Source organism: Populus alba, chromosome 1 (assembly GCF_005239225.2).
Source record: "Populus alba chromosome 1, ASM523922v2, whole genome shotgun sequence".
Taxonomy (NCBI): domain Eukaryota; kingdom Viridiplantae; phylum Streptophyta; class Magnoliopsida; order Malpighiales; family Salicaceae; genus Populus; species Populus alba.
In genome coordinates, this window is record NC_133284.1 from 15,207,904 (window position 1) to 15,225,511 (window position 17,608).

The 17,608-nt window shown below is 33.6% G+C and overlaps 2 protein-coding genes and 1 pseudogene across 2 annotated transcripts; all 3 read left to right on the forward strand.

Annotated features, from left to right (window-relative positions):
* The window catches only part of LOC118037303 (uncharacterized), a 3,449-nt pseudogene extending 2,504 nt beyond the window's left edge, over nucleotides 1–945 (forward strand).
* A 2,936-nt stretch (nucleotides 946–3,881) lies between these two features.
* LOC118034882 (uncharacterized) lies at nucleotides 3,882–6,323 on the forward strand. Its single transcript, XM_035040313.2, has 5 exons — nucleotides 3,882–4,569; nucleotides 4,796–4,948; nucleotides 5,063–5,204; nucleotides 5,579–5,820; nucleotides 6,012–6,323. The coding sequence occupies exons 1-5, from the start codon at nucleotides 4,123–4,125 to the stop codon at nucleotides 6,216–6,218; spliced, it is 1,191 nt and encodes a 396-aa protein (XP_034896204.1). The 5' UTR covers nucleotides 3,882–4,122; the 3' UTR covers nucleotides 6,219–6,323.
* Nucleotides 6,324–9,209: 2,886 nt separating this feature from the next.
* LOC118034880 (FCS-Like Zinc finger 17) lies at nucleotides 9,210–10,224 on the forward strand. The gene is made up of 2 exons (XM_035040312.2): nucleotides 9,210–9,547; nucleotides 9,694–10,224. Exons 1-2 carry the CDS (start codon nucleotides 9,276–9,278, stop codon nucleotides 9,905–9,907), a joined length of 486 nt encoding a protein of 161 aa, XP_034896203.1. The 5' UTR covers nucleotides 9,210–9,275; the 3' UTR covers nucleotides 9,908–10,224.
* The last annotated feature ends 7,384 nt before the right edge of the window (nucleotides 10,225–17,608 follow it).

A 17,608-nucleotide genomic window follows, 5' to 3' on the forward strand; every position in this document is an offset into this window, starting at 1 on the left:
TTCCTTTTCAAGCTAATGAATCTACAATAGGAATCATGATTTTTCAATCATTCTTAATACATAGATAATGAATTGATTTCTCTCTTAAGAGACTAAAGAAGCAAACTACAACGACGGCGAAGAAACTTGCCTATATCTTCTATCCCTCAAAGCAAAGTTGTTAATACCGTTCCGTTTCGGCCGGAATGCCCGAAATGTCTTGTACCAGTTAAAAAAACGAAATAAAACGGAACAAGTTTCACCTCACTTAAAATCTCGGGTTGATCCGGAAATTCCGGTCAAATTTCGGCCGGAACGTTCCGGCCGAAATCCAGGTGTTCCGTTTCGGGTTAAAGCCATCGAGTCTCTGTTTGTGTCCGTCTCTGTTTCACCCTTCTGGTCTTGCTTTTCTTTGCTTGGTTTCTTTTTGCTTTTCTTATTCTCTCCGTCTCTGTTTGTGTCCGTCTCTGTTTCCTTTGTTTTTGGGTGGTTGGGTGATCTGTTGTTTAGGAGACAACAGACATTCCTTTGCTGGAGTCCTGGAAGAAAGCCCAGAAATCTTTCTTCGTTTATTTTGTGTTCTCATGGGTTCTCTTTATCTCTCTGTTCTTGATCTTCTTCTCTGGTTTTTTTCTCCTTCCATGTCTCTCTCTGCTTTCGTTCACTTTCTGTGTATTCGTTTTTCGTTTGTATCTGTCTTCTTTCCCTTTCTCTCTCTCTGTCCTCCTGTTCGTTATGTTCCCCTGTGTTCTGTCCTCTCTGGGTGGCCAGAATTGCAAATTTTGGGGTTGAGTGGGCATTGCCTTTAATGAGGAGGGGCAGGGCAAATCGAGATTGAAGATGTTGGATGGGATGAGATTGAAGACGTTGGGAGTAATGATGAGAGCAAGGTCGAAGCTGCAGGGAGCAACAACAAGTGCTGGTACAGGCAAAGTTGAAGACGAAGATGATTTGCCTGTGAAGTGATTGTTTATATTTTTGTGATTTGAATCTTCCTGCTCAAGTAATTGGATGTCACGGTGTTGTTAGATTTCATAGATGCAGATGCAAATTGAGCTGATTGAAACTGGTTGCAGATGCAGTTTTTACTTCTTTTGGCAGAAATCACATCACATTTCCATTGCCCTTGTTTCTTTTGTTCTTCAACTTTGTTGTCTGCTGCTACCATGTCCAAATCCCGAAAATTCAATCCAAGTTTCTATACCATATGGCCTAGAATGGTTGATGAGCTTCACAGATATTTTAAATTCCGAAAATTATATTTAATCTTTGACTATTTAGAAATATTTTTAAATTTTAAAATTATGTTGCTTTGACATTGTGTTTGTACTTTGTAATGCATAATTTATCTTGATTTGAATTATATTTGTGAATATATATATATATATATGAACAGTACAACTCCGAAACGGCACATCGAAACGCTCCGAAATCAAAACATTCCGTTCCAATTGAAAAAACGAAACACCTGTCGAAACGGAATTGACAACCTTGCCTCAAAGAGCTCTTGCTCGTCTCCTGTACACCTCTGTTACCATCGTTGTCGACATCATCGTCCTTTCATCATGAAATTTATGAACATTAAATATTCAAGCCATAGAAATGCTTCCGATGATAGCTGCGCGCATTATGAACTAGGAACTTCAGGCGGTGATTCCAGTGCCATCGAAGCCAACAACGATGGAGGATTCTTGTGTTTGTTTCACCATTTTTGTTTAAAGATTAGTGATCACAGATTCACAGCTGTGGAGATTTGTTCTGCAATGATTCAGGGAGTATACAACGATAAAGGTTTTAGGGAGAAATCAGAAATCTTTGAAGCAAGACTTGCTTAACTGGAGAACCACATCGTCAGAAAAAAAAATTATATATTTAAAATGTCATGTCAGAAAAAATTAACAGATCATCAACAGGTTTAATTGCTTTGCAATTGAATAATTTTGGTTTCAACTGAACAAATTAAAATAATAGGGACTTAATTGATAATTTGGGGATAACATCAAGAGGGATTTATAGCCTCATCTCTTGATGTTCACACATACATGAAAATGATTAAAATATTAGACAAAGAGTTTTGACCAATATTAAATAAAAATAGATGTGTATCGATGGAATTAAAAAGAAAATTATTCAAGAAAATTATTTAAAATAAAATAAATAATTAAAAAAAATGAGGATCGAATTTGAAAATGAATTACAAAAATCAAATGATCAGGGATGGAATCGAAAACAAAACCCAATTAGACATAATCAATGTAAACAAAACAATTATAAAATAAGGGAAGAGGGACTAAATCAAAAGAAAAAATTAAATAAAAAGGTTGATATGATTTTTTGCATGGCCAATACACAACTAAGGAAGAATGAAAAGGAAAATAAATTAAAAAAAAAAAAAGCAATTTTAGGTCAAACGACGTCGAAACACCACATATGCACCACCTAAAAAGGAAGAAAATGCCGAGATGAATAAAATAATATAGCGGAATCACAGTTACAATCACTAGAGCCAGTTGTACGTACCACCAGAAGGTGGTGGAGTGGTTGATGCGTGCGAGGCACGCATCATCAGCCTTTTCATTTGTTTTTTTAACAAAATTGAAAATATTTTTAGTACTAAACAATCATAACAAATAAATCATGAATGAAAATACAACCAAACCTTGAAGTCCAAATTTAGAAATTCAAAACGGTAAAGATAATGTAGCAATTATACTATTTTATCAAATATAAAAATACAAAAAGGTCTATGTGTGTAAGGCATTTGATCATTTTATTAAAGGTTTATACAAATAATTTTATTGTGCATTAAGAAACATGACTATCAAAATAACCCATATAATTCTCAAAAACATTTATATCATGGTGAAAAGACCAACCTCACTCTCAAAACAAATACAAAAAATAAAATGATCAATAAACAAAATAGTAATTATAATGAATAGTAATATCTCTTGAGGTACAATAATATCACCAAGGGGATTAATTTTTTTTCATTTATTATATTATAAGTAATTTTTATCTTAAGCAGGAGCTTCTTTGTTCTTAGTTTTTTGGACGTGAATTGACCATTGCCTAAACTTCTTATATTCTTCCAAACGCTAACAAATATCTGAGATGTCATGCAAATGATTATATAATGGCCCGTATAGTTCGCTTCTAGATAATATTTTTTTAATTTTTGTTTTTTTATAGAAAATTAATTAATAAAATATTTTTATTAATTAATTTTTTAAACATAATTTATTTATTAAAAAATATTTTTAGTTCATGAAATTCTATAAAGTATTTTATGAATAGTAATTACTTACAATATCTTTTAATTATTTCAACTACTATATTTATTTTACTTTTTATAATCATCACATCTTTTTTATCATCGTAATCTTACTATTAATATTAATATTTATTTTATATATTTTTAGGAGAAAACATTTTATATGCAAAATATTTTTCATTTACAAGATACTTTATATAAAACAAAACGAACCTAATATGGAGAATCACTAACTGTGAAACTCAATCACATACATGTCACATTATCTAATAAAACTTGGTAATGAACTAGCATGATTTTTACAATGAGTTACAAAGGGACTTAATTGTAAGATCATTTCAAAATAGGGAGTAAAACATATTTATAAAAAAATTATGATTGTAAAAACAATAAAAAATAGGGACTATTGTAATAAAACATATTTATTAAAAAAATAGGATTGTAAAAACAATAAAAAAGAGGGCCTGTTGTGAAGTTTTCAAGAAATTAAAGTGTTATTTCCATGTTAATACATTATTACATTCTCGATTGCATCACATAATTCGTTTCATTAAATAATATTAAACATAATAGGAGAGTTTTTGGATTAAAATTAAATTATCTACAGATAATATTTACAAGAAGAATACTTTCTTAATCCAAATTCCAAACCTTTTGTATAATCTATGGTGGGATTTGGTGGGCGTTGAAAGAACCCAAATTGATCTTTTCCTCCCAGAAGGGCCAGAACATGAGAAGAGAGGGGCTGTGCACGGCGTCAGCTTCCCTCCTTGTTAATTTTTATAGTTTTACTGTACTCTAATAACATCTCACCGGAATTATCCCCTCCCATAAAAACTTAAACGACACACAAAAACACACTCGCATAAATGTGGTGGAGATCGGCGTCTTTCATTCTCGACAAGCAACAGAACGACGCCGTTCCCAAACTACGCAACCCTCCCGACACTCTCACTCCCCCATCTCCACCGCCTCTCTCCATGCCCGACACTCTCCAAAACCCTAACCCTCAAAACAACATCTCCGCTTATTACCAGACACGCGCCGCCCACCACGCTGTCGTCACCAGCGACTGGCTCGCCCAGGCCCAGGCCGCCGCCGGCAGTGACCCGGACGGCGCGCCGGAGACCGCTGTCCCCACAGTCGCTGGAAAGCCGTTTAGTGTGATCGATGAGTTTAATAGCTGGAGGAGGCAGCCTGACTTGGCGGAGGCTGTGGCAGCGATTAGGGCACTTGCGGCTGTTATTAGGAACTGTCAGGCTACTACTATGATGGAGCTTGAGATTGAGCTTAAAAAGGCCTCTGATTCGCTTAAAGTGAGTGTGTTTTGTTGCTTCCTAAGGGTTTTTTTTTCAGTTGGTGCTAATTGTGATGTTGTGATTAAGTTTTGATCTTGAAGAACAGCTATGTGCCTAGAATTGGAAAGTAAGGTTTTTACTCTTTGTAATTAACAATGATTTTTAATCAACGAAGAGGGATTTTATAGATGTGATTTGTTTTTAGTGTTTGCTTGTGATGATTTACACTGGTAGTTGTTTCCAGTTGTGGGACACAACCTCCATATCTTTGACAGCAGGTTGCGATCTGTTCATGCGGTATGTGACCAGAACTTCTGCTTTAGAATACGAGGACTTTAATTCAGCTAAATCTCGTTTGATTGAACGTGCAGAGAAGTTTGGAGAGATATCTTGCAAGGTATTTTAGCTAATTACAGCTTTATGTCGCCATTGTTTTGCTACCGGGTTGTTTCCATATGCTGCTATTCATATGAATATTGAGAGTAGAAGGAATTGTTGTTTGATATTATAGGCGCGCAGGATCATTGCCATGCTTAGTCAAGATTTTATCTTTGATGGTTGCACTATTTTGGTGCATGGTTTCTCCAGAGTTGTGATGGAAGTTCTGAAAACAGCGGCTCAAAGTAAAAAACTGTTTAGAGTTTTCTGCACAGGTTTTGTTTCTCAACACTCTTGCACCTGCTTAGAGTGTCCCTATATTACTTAACATCACCTTGAACATTTATTAGCACAAATCTTGTAACTTGCATATTGCATATTTTCTCATCGCCATTTGCTTCGTAAAAAGCATGAGTAGAAAGAGAAACAAAAATCTTAATTGAAATGTGCTTTGCCCATCTGTTAAGCATGGTGTTGGGCTCAAGAAAGGAAACTGGTGCCGCTCATTTTCAGCATAATTACCTACATATTTTGTTTTTAATGTATAGCTGCTCTGTCTTTGACCTTTAGATTTGAGACCGACCTTTACTTTTATGTGCTTCTATACTGGGCTACCAATTTACTAACTTTTCATACTTGTAAATTGCAGAGGGAAGGCCTGATAGGACAGGCTTACGGTTGTCCAATGAGCTGGCCAAGCTTGATGTTCCTGTGAAACTCCTTATAGACTCTGCTGTGGCATATACTATGGATGAGGTAGACATGGTGTTTGTTGGAGCAGATGGAGTGGTTGAAAGTGGAGGTATAATTAACATGATGGGAACATACCAGATTGCATTGGTTGCCCACAGCATGAATAAGCCTGTTTATGTGGCTGCTGAAAGCTACAAGGTATGCCAATCTGTACCTTTAGGGTTAAATAGATATTCGTTCAACGGTAACTCTTTGGTAATCAATCAGCTGGAGGCAGCACATATTTTGAACCAGTATTTTATTATCAACAGAAATTTAACATTGGAGTTTGGCCTATGGGTTTGGTTTTCAAATTTCTTATAGTTACATATTGACACTCTATTTTGCAGTTTGCTCGTCTCTATCCATTGGACCAGAAAGACATGGGTCCTGCCTTACGCCCTATTGATTTTGGGGTTCCTATTCCATCAAAGGTCGAGGTTGAGACATCGGCTTGGGATTATACTCCTCCTCAGTATCTTACTTTGCTCTTCACTGATCTTGGTGTATTGACTCCATCTGTAGTCAGTGATGAGCTCATTCAGCTATACTTGTAGTCGTATTTGAATGTAATTTTAGACACGGTGCATATCTTGGATGCGTTTGTATTTTACTTTTGACAATTTTGAATTCAATGCACGAGTATCAAGTAGATTCACAGAGGCAAAGTTGTAATTTCCCAAGTTCGATCTTAGGTGAAAATTTGGTGAGGAGGCGAATTGGATGATCAAGAGCAAATGAGATCAAGTCCTTTGCGGGTTGCAACTTCAAGAATTTTCTCGAGCATGCAAATGGCAAAAGCCGATGAAGGGTCCGGGCAATCATCAACTCAACCAAGCCCTTCTATCAATGGCAACTTTTCTCATCTTTTCCTTCTTTTTTGGTTTTTTGTTCTTGCAGTTTCATATCACCTGTTTGGAGAAATTCTTCAAAAAATACACTGCTACAGCATCAAAATAAAGTTGCAGTAGCAAACACGTAGCTGAACTTTGGTAAAGAGAAATGAAGCATTTGTTTTCACAATCCGGGGTACAGACCATAGAGGATGGGTTTAGAAGTTTTGGGGTACAACCTAAATCTTCGTTGCTCACTCGCATTTGAAATTTATCAAAGTTAGTTTGGTTTGGTAGAAGAGCTAATGCTACTGCATGCAGTCCAGAATGTCTAGGCAATATCAATGTCCTGTTACTGTGTTGTTACTTGTTAATTACCCGTATGAGCTCCAACGTGTTCTTCTTAGTGAACAAATTTTTCATGAACACTATCTCTCTTTGCGCACGCAACTTTTCTATGCAGACACTATTTTATACGCCATTACCAACATTCTATCAATGAGTAAGCATGACACAATAATCAACTGTAAATCAAAGTTCATATATATATATATATATATATATATATGAGAACTGCATCAAACCACACCAAACCAAAAATAATCATCCATATTGAAAATATTTCTTTAGCGAGTCGCAATTGTTATAACAACTGCTGTGACTTGTGTTTCACATATATCAATCGTGACATGTGAGTCATAAATAATAACTGGAACTTGTAAGATTATGCTAGATCTCTAAATATTTTTGGGGTTGTGTTCTTTCATTAATTTTTTTTATCGTGCTTCATTAAAGGCGGGCTAATTGTTGGCGCACAGCAATGTTTGATCACTGGCTAACTGGCTGATTTACCTTCTGATTTTTTTATTTTGTTTTTAGGAGATTCATATTCTAAACGAAGTTGCTTTAATCATCACTTAATTTCATCAAATGTCTTCAGTTGATTATTGATTAAAACCAAAGCATTTGGTTTTAGCCTTATGCGATTAGCTTTTAACTATGTAATTATTTAATATGAACAAAAGTCTCCCTATCTCTTATTCTTCTATCATTTGGAACGATGGATATTTTATTTTCGATCATCTTAGTTTAAATGCATTTTCTAAACAAAATATTTAAAACTAAAAAATAAAAAACTCAAATATTTTTAAATAAGATAAACCTAAGCTCTAGATTGGAGATGAAAAATCAAAACTTAAATGATAAAAAAAAAAAAAAAACATTAAAATATGAGGTGAAGAAGAATATATAAAAATATAAAAAGTTAAAATTTAAAACTTCTTTCACCCTTTTTTTATAGTGAATTTTAAAATCTAAAAGATTAAAGAATTAATTTACATCATCATCAACCTTTTATTAATCACTATAAATCAATAATTAAATTTTAAAAAATTAGGGGTTTTTTAAATAAAAAAACTAAAAAAAATTGTAAGATTAATTTTTTATTCACTAATTGATTATTTAAATTTCAATAACTATGCTTGACAGACAATTGTTCCAATGCAAATTGCAAAAGCCCGCCGATTCTCAATTTTAAAAGCCAGAAAAAAACGTGTAATTTATCGAATTGTGGAAACACGATCAGATATTCCCCACAATCAGAGGATATATATTTTGTCATGAAAATACCTTTGAACAGTAATAATTCTCTTTTCTTTTAAAACAACTTTTTTTTAACTTAATGTCAAAGCAGACGTGGTAATCTACCTAGCCTTATACTCCACTAATTAAGTATGCTCTTGAAGTTTAGGCAGAGCATCTTTGCATTATTTATTGGCACGTACTTATCACTGACGTTTATACAGATAATCTATTGTCAATTTAATCATTTTGGAATCAACTTGAAGATATGCTCGATAGTTATTCTATCCTACAATAAAAAAATTATCCTTTTTCCAGAATCTGGAATTATGAACATCATTGAGGAACAATGATGCTTCGTTTTTCCTGAGAGGTGATGATAATATTTTTAACAGAATACCCTCAAAGAGCGTAACGTGATGATAAAAAGCTTAAAATTTACACAATAGATCTCGAATTCGAATCGGAGTGTAGCGTGATAGTAAAAGACTTGAAATCTATAAAGAATTTGGGACAGCTAGAATTTTACTCACTCACCTAGACTCATAAAATATATTTTCTTACTTCTATTCAATATATATATATATATATATATTGTTAACGGAGCCGTGGCATGTTCCAAAAGGTGCATGATATTCTTCTGGACTGGACTTTGTTGGATACTAAGGTGGCCTAGATGTAGTAATCAGCCCAAACTACTGGCCTGCAAGTTCTTAGCCCAAACATTTCCATGATGCCTCATGTTCAGGAGGTCAAAAACAGCGGTGTGATTTTATCTTATTTTATTTTCCGGCCGATCAATGCCATTAAATTATAAGTCAACAGTAGTTCTGAATCCATTATTCCTTGTTATTTTCACAACTTTCACGTTTCTTATAGTGGACAGCAGACAAAAAGCTGAGTCTTACTCTTGGTGGGTCACAGACATGCTCGAAGGCTTTAACTCCCAAGTTATTTAATAATAAATTACTTTTGAGAAACAAACAAACGCGGTGAAGGTTATATCAGCATGTGAATTGCACGAAAAACAACACACAGTAATGAAAATTAAGCTTCCTGTTGCTATTTCTTGTACTATATGGTGTTTTATTATTTATTTTAAAGACATGGTGGCCACAATCTGCTTTTATATAACCATATCTCTCCATCCCTTCACATTTCACATTACTACTAACTTTCCTATCTTCTTCTTCACAGCAAATGCTAGAAAAACTCAAGTTTGCCTTCAAAATGGAAGGATGTTTCAATGAGGAAGCCATGGCTAAATCCACTTGTGCAAGCTCGAGGAAGGGCTTAGTGGTTGCTGGGTTGCAAAGCCTTTTACTAGAAGGAGATTCTAATGTTGTCACAAAATCTGCTCTGAAAACACAGCGTCTTCGAGTCCGGGCTACCACCATTGACTATTGCTACCTCATATCGTGTAACTTGTGCAACAAGATGTTGAGCCCAGACAAAGATATCTACATGTACAGGTGACCATACGATGTTCACCATTCCTTGGGATTAGATAGCCATGCCATATGGATTAATCTCATACGAATTAAATTGTATTCTTCCAATATTTAAGATTTTCTCGACAAGCTTTCTGAAAGTTGCTATTGAATCTTTGTGATTGCAGGGGTGATCAAGGCTTTTGTAGCATAGAGTGCAGAAATAGGCAGATAGTTTTGGATGAAATGAGAGAACTAGAAGCATCTACCAACGAAAGACTAAAATCTTATAAGCACTGTAGTACTACTGCCGGCCGGCATGAGACTCGCCGAGTCCTAGAAGACCTCCGCCGGCGTCATAAACCTCTTCCTCGTCAAAACCACTGGGCAATAGCCTCCTAGTCTTCATAACTTTTCTTACTCCTAGTTTTCCTTTTATTTCTTTCCTCCTGAGTTTGTACTGGACAGAAAGTTCAATGGAAAGGGTTGCTGTAGAGTGCCATGAGAAAGTAAACAGTGGGGTAGATGTTAAATGAAACAGCAGATAAAAATGATCTGTAAGACGATATTTTGTTCATCTTTCGATTAGATGAGCGTTGCTCCGCCATCACCATCATTCCTTTGTCTCTTACGATAAGAGTAAACGACAAGTGTATAGATGGAATCAAATCATAACCATTTTGAATGGCAATAGTGCAGATACTTTGCTGTCATTCTCTTCTCTCTCTCTCTAAATTTTTTTCCCCACAAGTTCTATTATTAATTTGCGGCATTTAATTAATTGTTGCTTTACGTTTTGATATACATAAACGAAAATATAACATTCCCGGAAAATAAAGAAAGAAAAAACAAAGTCTCGTATACTGACAGTTTCCTGGATTATGCAGAAGACTTCATGATACCTTGTGACTTAATTTTATCCTTCAATCATCTTATAGTCTTGTTTTGTTGAATCCTCTCTCTAAACATATATTTCTCCTAATCATTTTTTGTACGGCATGCAAATACATACCACAGGGAATCAAAAAGGTGCCTCTGGTTGGCTGGTTTGCCATTCATAGCATAAAATCATCAAAATATCTTTTTCAACATAACTAAAAAGTTATGATTATCACACACAGAGTATGAAAAACGTGCCATAAGCCCCCAAAAGGAGCCTAGGGTTGGTTAGGTGGTCTTCAACACAAAGTTACAAAAATATCTATTTCTACAAAAGTTATGGTTGAGAGAAACGTAAACCCTTTTCTTTAAATTAACCATTTGACATTAGCTATAGGAGAACTTCCAATGGCTCCAACCTAGATTTACTGTGTCGTGGTTGGAACATTTATACAATCATGAGGACTAGAAGTTCCTAAATGATTTTAATCGGTGACAAACCAATCGTTGAAGATCATAATGTTAATGAGTGAAGAAAGATCTATGGTGGCATTAAATTTCGTTTTCAACAGCAAACTGGTACCACGGGCTTCTTTTTTCTACTGTCAGCGGCGGCAGCAGGCTGAACAAGGTTTAGATTCGAATCCTCAACCCTGACAAAACTCTCAACAGCAAAACCAGACTAACAAAGGTGAGGAAGTCGAAGTAAGCAGTGACAAGGAAGGTTTTAGGGGTGCTTGGTATTTAGCTACCATTTTAGAATTCCCGAAACCACAACCACAAGCAACTGCAAAATCAGCTTCAAAAAAGAAAAAGAAAACAATTGTTCAATACAAAACTTTGGTTACTGAAGATGATTTTGCTCCTCTTGTAGAACAAGTTGACCCTCATCTCATTGGGCCTTTGCCCCGCAACATTTACTGGAAAATGGTTGGTTTTTTCATGAAAACGAAGTCATTGATGCAAGTCTTAGAGATGGCTGGTGGTCTGGTGCTGTAAAGAAGGTTCTTGATGGGGAGTGTGATACATGGTTTATTTTGATAACCCACATGATGTTCTTGAATTTGATGCCAAAGATTTAAGGCTTCATTTGGATTGGGTTGATGACAACTGGGTCCGACCCAAAATGCAGCGGCAAACAATAGGTGAACCTTGAAAAAGATAATATATGTGATATTTGGTTGCCTGCAATTGTCATAAGATAAAAACGAGGATAAGACTTTTCTTGGTGAAGTGTCTGAGCTCGCGAAATAGTGATGAGGCTGGAACAAAGAAAACGATCGTGGATTCTCTTTGCATTCAATCCACACCTCCTCATTATGCAGACAGAGATTACGAGTTGCTGGAAAGGGTAGATGCATGTTATGGCTTTGGTTGGAGATCCGGGAGGAGATACAATCATACAATGACTTTTTTAAGCAGGGACATGAGGCCAAGGAGCTTAGTCATTCAAAGATAAGGCCTCATCTGGAATGGGCTGATGGAAAATGGATTAGTAAATCAAAGGTATAATATTTACTTGGGTCATTTTGTTAGTTTTTGTTCTTAACTGTAGCAGTGGGCTATGGTGTTGGATATCTAGTTTTTGTTCTTTATACAGAGTTGTTTCCATCTCTTGCTCTGTATTTGAACATCAACTGATCAACACAAGACATTTAAATTTGCAATTTGCTGAAAGTTATAAGGAGCAATTTGCAGGCAGCCTAACACAGATTGGCATCTAAATAGCTTAGAGAACTTCACAGAAATTAGAATCTAAATATTATGGCCCTTACATGGTTATGAAGAAGATTATTAGAGCTATGTCTTTTAGGCTGAACTTGCCCTCATCTACAACAATTCACCTTGTCTTCCACGTATCTTAGTTGAAGAAGCATGTGGGAAACTTAATTATGCAGAAGAATTTTCCCCATTTTCATGAGTTACTGCCTCAATTTGTTTTACATAGAAGGATGATTAAGAAATGAAATTGGGATGCTACTCAGGTTTTGATTCACTGGAACAACTTGCCACAATCTGAGGCAACATGGGAATTTGCTAATGATGTTTGCTTAAAGTTCCCTGGGTTCTACCTTGAGAATAAGATCGATCTAAAAGAGCAGGAGCTATCATAAGAGAAGACAAAAAGAGGGGAACTGTCTTAAAGTTCTTGAAGTTCTCTGGATTCTGCCTTAAGAATAAGTTACATTTTAGAATAGTTTATAAAGACATGTAATAGAATGATGAGTTAATGATGAATAATCATGCATTTATTTGATTCTCTATCTCTCTTTCTTCCTTGCCATCAACACACCCTTCATACCTTGTATTTGTTCTGTTAAATTATTTATTGATCTCTAGGGACTATTAACATCAGCTCTATTGAAATCATACTGCAGACACAATTTTGTGCACCTGAAATTAAACAAGCACACATGTACAAATATATGATTTTATTAAATATATGAATGGGTACAATCTCTATGTAATATATTCTATCAAAAGAACATGGCAATCCTCTGATTCTTCCCTTGGATTTGATGTATGGTGACTTGATTTATTTGAGTAATCAAGCCAAGATTTGTGCTTTGCAAGAACGTGAATTTGGGCGTGTATTGCGAAGCGAGATGTTGTGATTTGATGCTTTGAAGAGTACCTTAATTTGTCTTCAAAGTGTTGTTGAAGAATTCTTATGGGGCGTTTTGGCTTGATCCAACAGAGCTTCGTTCTTTGTAGACTTCAAGCGTAGATGAAGGGGCTTGAGAACTCTTTGAGAGAGAGCTTCCTTGCTTGAAGAGAAAGAGAGAGAGCTTCCTTACTTGAAGAAAATTTGTATCTCCAGGAATCCAATCCCTTTAGGTTGAGGCCTCTATTTATAGAGATCTGTAGGGGCTCTCAAGTCCTTTTCCAATGCCACATGGCATAATTTTATTGGTTGGTCTTTATTGACGGGATCTTGCATTTATGACAAGATATCTGATGGGATCTTGTATTTATGACAAGATATCTTGAATATCTCATTCCAAGTATCAACTTTTCATTAGCCAAGAAATATATGAAGGCTCACTTGTTTTCCATGTATGTCATTTATTTCAATTTTATTTTATCCTTTCTTTTAAAGAATAAAATAACACATGGTGAAATTTGATTGGTAGAAAATTTGTGTTTCTACACATACTTGCTACAACTTCTCTCTTTATCCTCCCCAACTCCCATTCTCATTCCTTCTCTCTAAATTTTCTACTTTGATTGTGTTTCTTGATAGAATTTCATGTAACTTGCATCCTTTTTATAATCTAATTATGAGAAAATGGAAGAATTGAAGGAGGAAGAAAAAAAAATCCCAGATTTTCTCTCCCCCTACCATCAGCTGTTTTAAAGAGAGGGAAGAAATTTTTCTTTTTATTTATGAAAATGTCATTCATTAAATTCCCACAAGTTATTTATGTTTAATCCCTGATCATCAGTTTTTTTAACATATTGATTTATTTTATTTTTTCCAAGTTTTTATACTATTTAATATGACAACTTTCACTTTGTAGTGATAAATATTTTCCTTTAAATTTATTTTTTATTGGGAATTTTGGTATTTAACACGAGGTTTACATTGCAATTTTGGACATATCAAAGTGATAAGTAATGAGATGATAAGAGAGATAAAACAAAAAAAAAAAACAAAAGAAGAAGAAGGAAAGATTGTTGAACCCTCGTCATCCTTCATCTATCATTACACATCACCTCTCATAAATGACCTCATCGAATAGCTTTAAACACCATCAAAGACGGTGGTGTTCTAACATCGAAGGAAACCACACGCTCCATCGGAGCATGGTGGATTCCTTCACAAGATAGTGCAAAGTTTGCACACATTATCTAGTTTGACACTTCTCATTTATTCTGATCGCTCACACTTTTTTTATATCAAATTTGATCTTTCAAGTCTAAATAAAATTAATAAAATTTTATTTAACTTCAACAAAACAAGCTACAAATTCTTTTCTCAACACCATGCGATCCCCTAACCTCAGTCAAAACAAATCACTAAACTAAATCCCAAATAAACCCCAAGGTCAAATGAACAATGAATCACCTCAATTTTTTGTTTTAATTTAACTTGAAAATTTTTCTTCTTTTTTTTTTACTGGATCCTTGAGGTGTTAGAATTTTTTATGCACATCCTTATTATTTTTATTGGATCGTCACAATGTTAGGAAATAAATTTGATTAATGCTCAGTTTGACAAAAATCAAATTTAATTTTGTTAAAAAATAATGATTGAATCCTTTGTGGCCAAATTAATGAGTTATTGGTGAAATTTATAATAAAAAAATATTAAAAAAAAAGAAATTAATAATATATAATTTTCGATTTATTATATTGAACATCGACCTGCAGGGTATAAACTGGTTTGAACTAAAAACTTAAAATGGGGTGAAAACTAAAATTAAATAAATAAAATAAATTATTGTGAATTCCAAAAAAACTGTTTTAAATTACTTTTTAAACAGTTTGTATCAATCAAATAAAGAAACCCATGGGTCTCCCACCCCCCCTAATTGCTTCTTCTTATGTAATCAATTCAATTGACCTTTGACCATATAAAATGTTAATTTGCCTTCTTCCCACAAACATACAGGTCCACGTTGAAATATTTTTCTTTTCTCAGATTTGCTGTCAATTCATTATTGAAAATGGAAATATTTGACTGTTCTTGTACTAGAATTCTATTCGAAAAAAGAAAAAGAAAAGAAAGCATATTTATGAGGGAAAAATCTACGGACATCTGATGTATATGCTATTGAAAGGTAAAATAAAGCAAGCAGGGTTAGAAGTTAGAACTGGGTTTTAAATGGTATTTAAAAAAAATTAAAGATATTTTATTTAATTATTTTGATATGCTGGAAAAAATAATTTTAAAAAAATAAAATATATTCTTTTGATATATTTCAAATAAAAATTATTTTAAAAAATATCCATTAATACCTAACACAACAAACTTTCCCGCGCTTCCTTCGTTTCCCTTCGTAGCTTTTACGTCACTGTTTTAGCTTTTCAAGTTGCTTCAGGGGAAAAAGAAAAAGGGCTTAAAAGAGATTAGAATAGGAAAACATGGGAAAAGTTCCTAAGATTTATTGAAAGCCTTCTGCTTTGATTCAAGCATCAAACAAAGGCCACAGCCTTTCTCCCCATCTTTACTCCCGCAAATAACGAAACCCTAAATAATTGCATGTAAAATGCATCGGCCTCCCTTGCCTTCTCCCGGCATCCAAATTTTAAAGTTTTCTCTTTTCTTTTTTTTTTTATTATTAATATGATTATTCAGATCAGTTTATACATATCTTAACTAATTTTATAAATTTTAAAATTAACAATCATATAAATCTTTAATAACTCTAAAACTTATAAAAATCAAATCAAAAACCTCTAAAAAATAAATTTAAAATCTAACCAGTTATATTACTGTTCCTCTTGTAATTCCTCCATTCCGTCTTGTAAGTATCTTAGATATTTAATCCTTCTTTTTGACAAATGATGGCATATTATTTCTCTATTTTCTCGCCTCTAGCCAGTAAAGCACTGCCTATGCTCTCTTTTCCCTGTGGTCTCCATTCAAATTCAAAGATCTCTCCATCGCAGGCGCTGTGGAAACGTGTCTTCCCCACCATCTCCTGTCTCGTTGAAAGTCTTTGTAATGTGAATCAGAAAAAGGCCCAGCATTTGTCCAATCTTCAAAAACTGAATCATGATTCAACCTCATAGACTACTGTCCTAGACATGGCAGTTGGTCCCACCTTAAGAATTTATCATCAATTATGAAAAAGAAACCACTTTACGAGAAACTTCGACAAAATCTACAATGTACATGGAAGAATTATTGGCCCTCTTAGAAGCTAATATGGTGTGTAATCAAGTCGAAGGAGTGGATGGCATTTGCATCATAGTTAAATAGTTTTTTTCAAGTGCTTTTGAATTATTATTATTTTATTTTTGTATTGTTTTAAAGTATATTATATCAGAAATAATTTTAAAAAATAAAAATATATTTTTAATTTAAAAAACAACCATTGTTGTAATAAAAAAAATAAAATTATAATTAATTATAAATATACTTGCAGTTATCAACCCAATAGTTTTAAGTTATTAAATAAAATCCCAAAATATAATTTATATTATTCGCTAACACACTTTATCAAAATAAGGACCCTTTGGACTTGAGAAACTTGTATAGAATAATATTACCTTGTGTTTAATTTTTATTAAATAAATAGGAATAATAAGATTCGAACTCATGATTGTGTTTGGTAATTAAGACTTTAATACCATATCAAAGAACCATTTCAACTTAATATTTTAAGTTATTTTAATAAAATTCTATAATATGATTTTTTATTATTGTTTAAGAATACAATACAAGCACTATCCTATTTCTTTGGATGGATATCTTCTCTCTTCTTCTTCATCTTCGTTTTCTTTTAACAGAAAATACTCCAACTTGGCATCAGCTCACTGATTTTATCAGTTGCAGCTATCGAAGGAAGATTTAAAAATACCAATTTAATGTGTTGAATTTGAATGATTTTCAAGTTTCGGCTGGTATGAAGCCACAAAGGCTAAAGCTGAAAGAGCTAATGGATGACACCTTAGCGATTTCAATTTTTTTGTAACGTCCAAAATTAAAGGTTGAAAAAAATGAAGAGGAGACAAATCGATTTGGTAGGTTATTGGCTTTGGTTGTTTACTTTTTTTAGCCATAGCAACCATTTTCTTATTTTCAAAAAAAGACAAGAGGACTTGTCTTCTACTTTCCAGAATTCAGTTACAATAGATAATATAAAAAACAAATCAATAAAATAATTTTTTTATTAAAAATACTATTTTTTTACCTAAAAATACTTAAAATATCACCATAAATCTTTATAAACCATTCAATAACACTAAAAAACTCGAAAAGCACTTGATAAAACAAAAATTAATTAGAAAAAAAAATGAACTCAGTCTTTTTTTTAATGAATATTTAGAAATAAAAACAATTATTATTAAGCTCTTTAAATGGAACCTTTAACACTAAAATAAATCTTTAATATCAACTAATAATTCTCTCTCCTCAATCAGAATTCAATGATTTTAGATTAGTCATGATATTTTTTTCATGTTTTTTCATTTTGGTTCCTTATTATTAAAATTTTCCTTTCTTAAAAAAAATTGACTAATTGGGCATACAGGAACACAATTGGAAAAAAAAAA

Coding starts and splice junctions, on each gene's coding strand:
- LOC118034882 (XM_035040313.2), top strand. CDS start 4,123: ATGTGGTGGAGATCGGCGTCTTTCATTCTCGACAAGCAACAGAACGAC. Junction 4,570..4,795: donor AGGCCTCTGATTCGCTTAAA/GTGAGTGTGTTT, acceptor AGTTGTTTCCAG/TTGTGGGACACAACCTCCAT. Junction 4,949..5,062: donor TTGGAGAGATATCTTGCAAG/GTATTTTAGCTA, acceptor TTGATATTATAG/GCGCGCAGGATCATTGCCAT.
- LOC118034880 (XM_035040312.2), top strand. CDS start 9,276: ATGCTAGAAAAACTCAAGTTTGCCTTCAAAATGGAAGGATGTTTCAAT. Junction 9,548..9,693: donor AAAGATATCTACATGTACAG/GTGACCATACGA, acceptor TTGTGATTGCAG/GGGTGATCAAGGCTTTTGTA.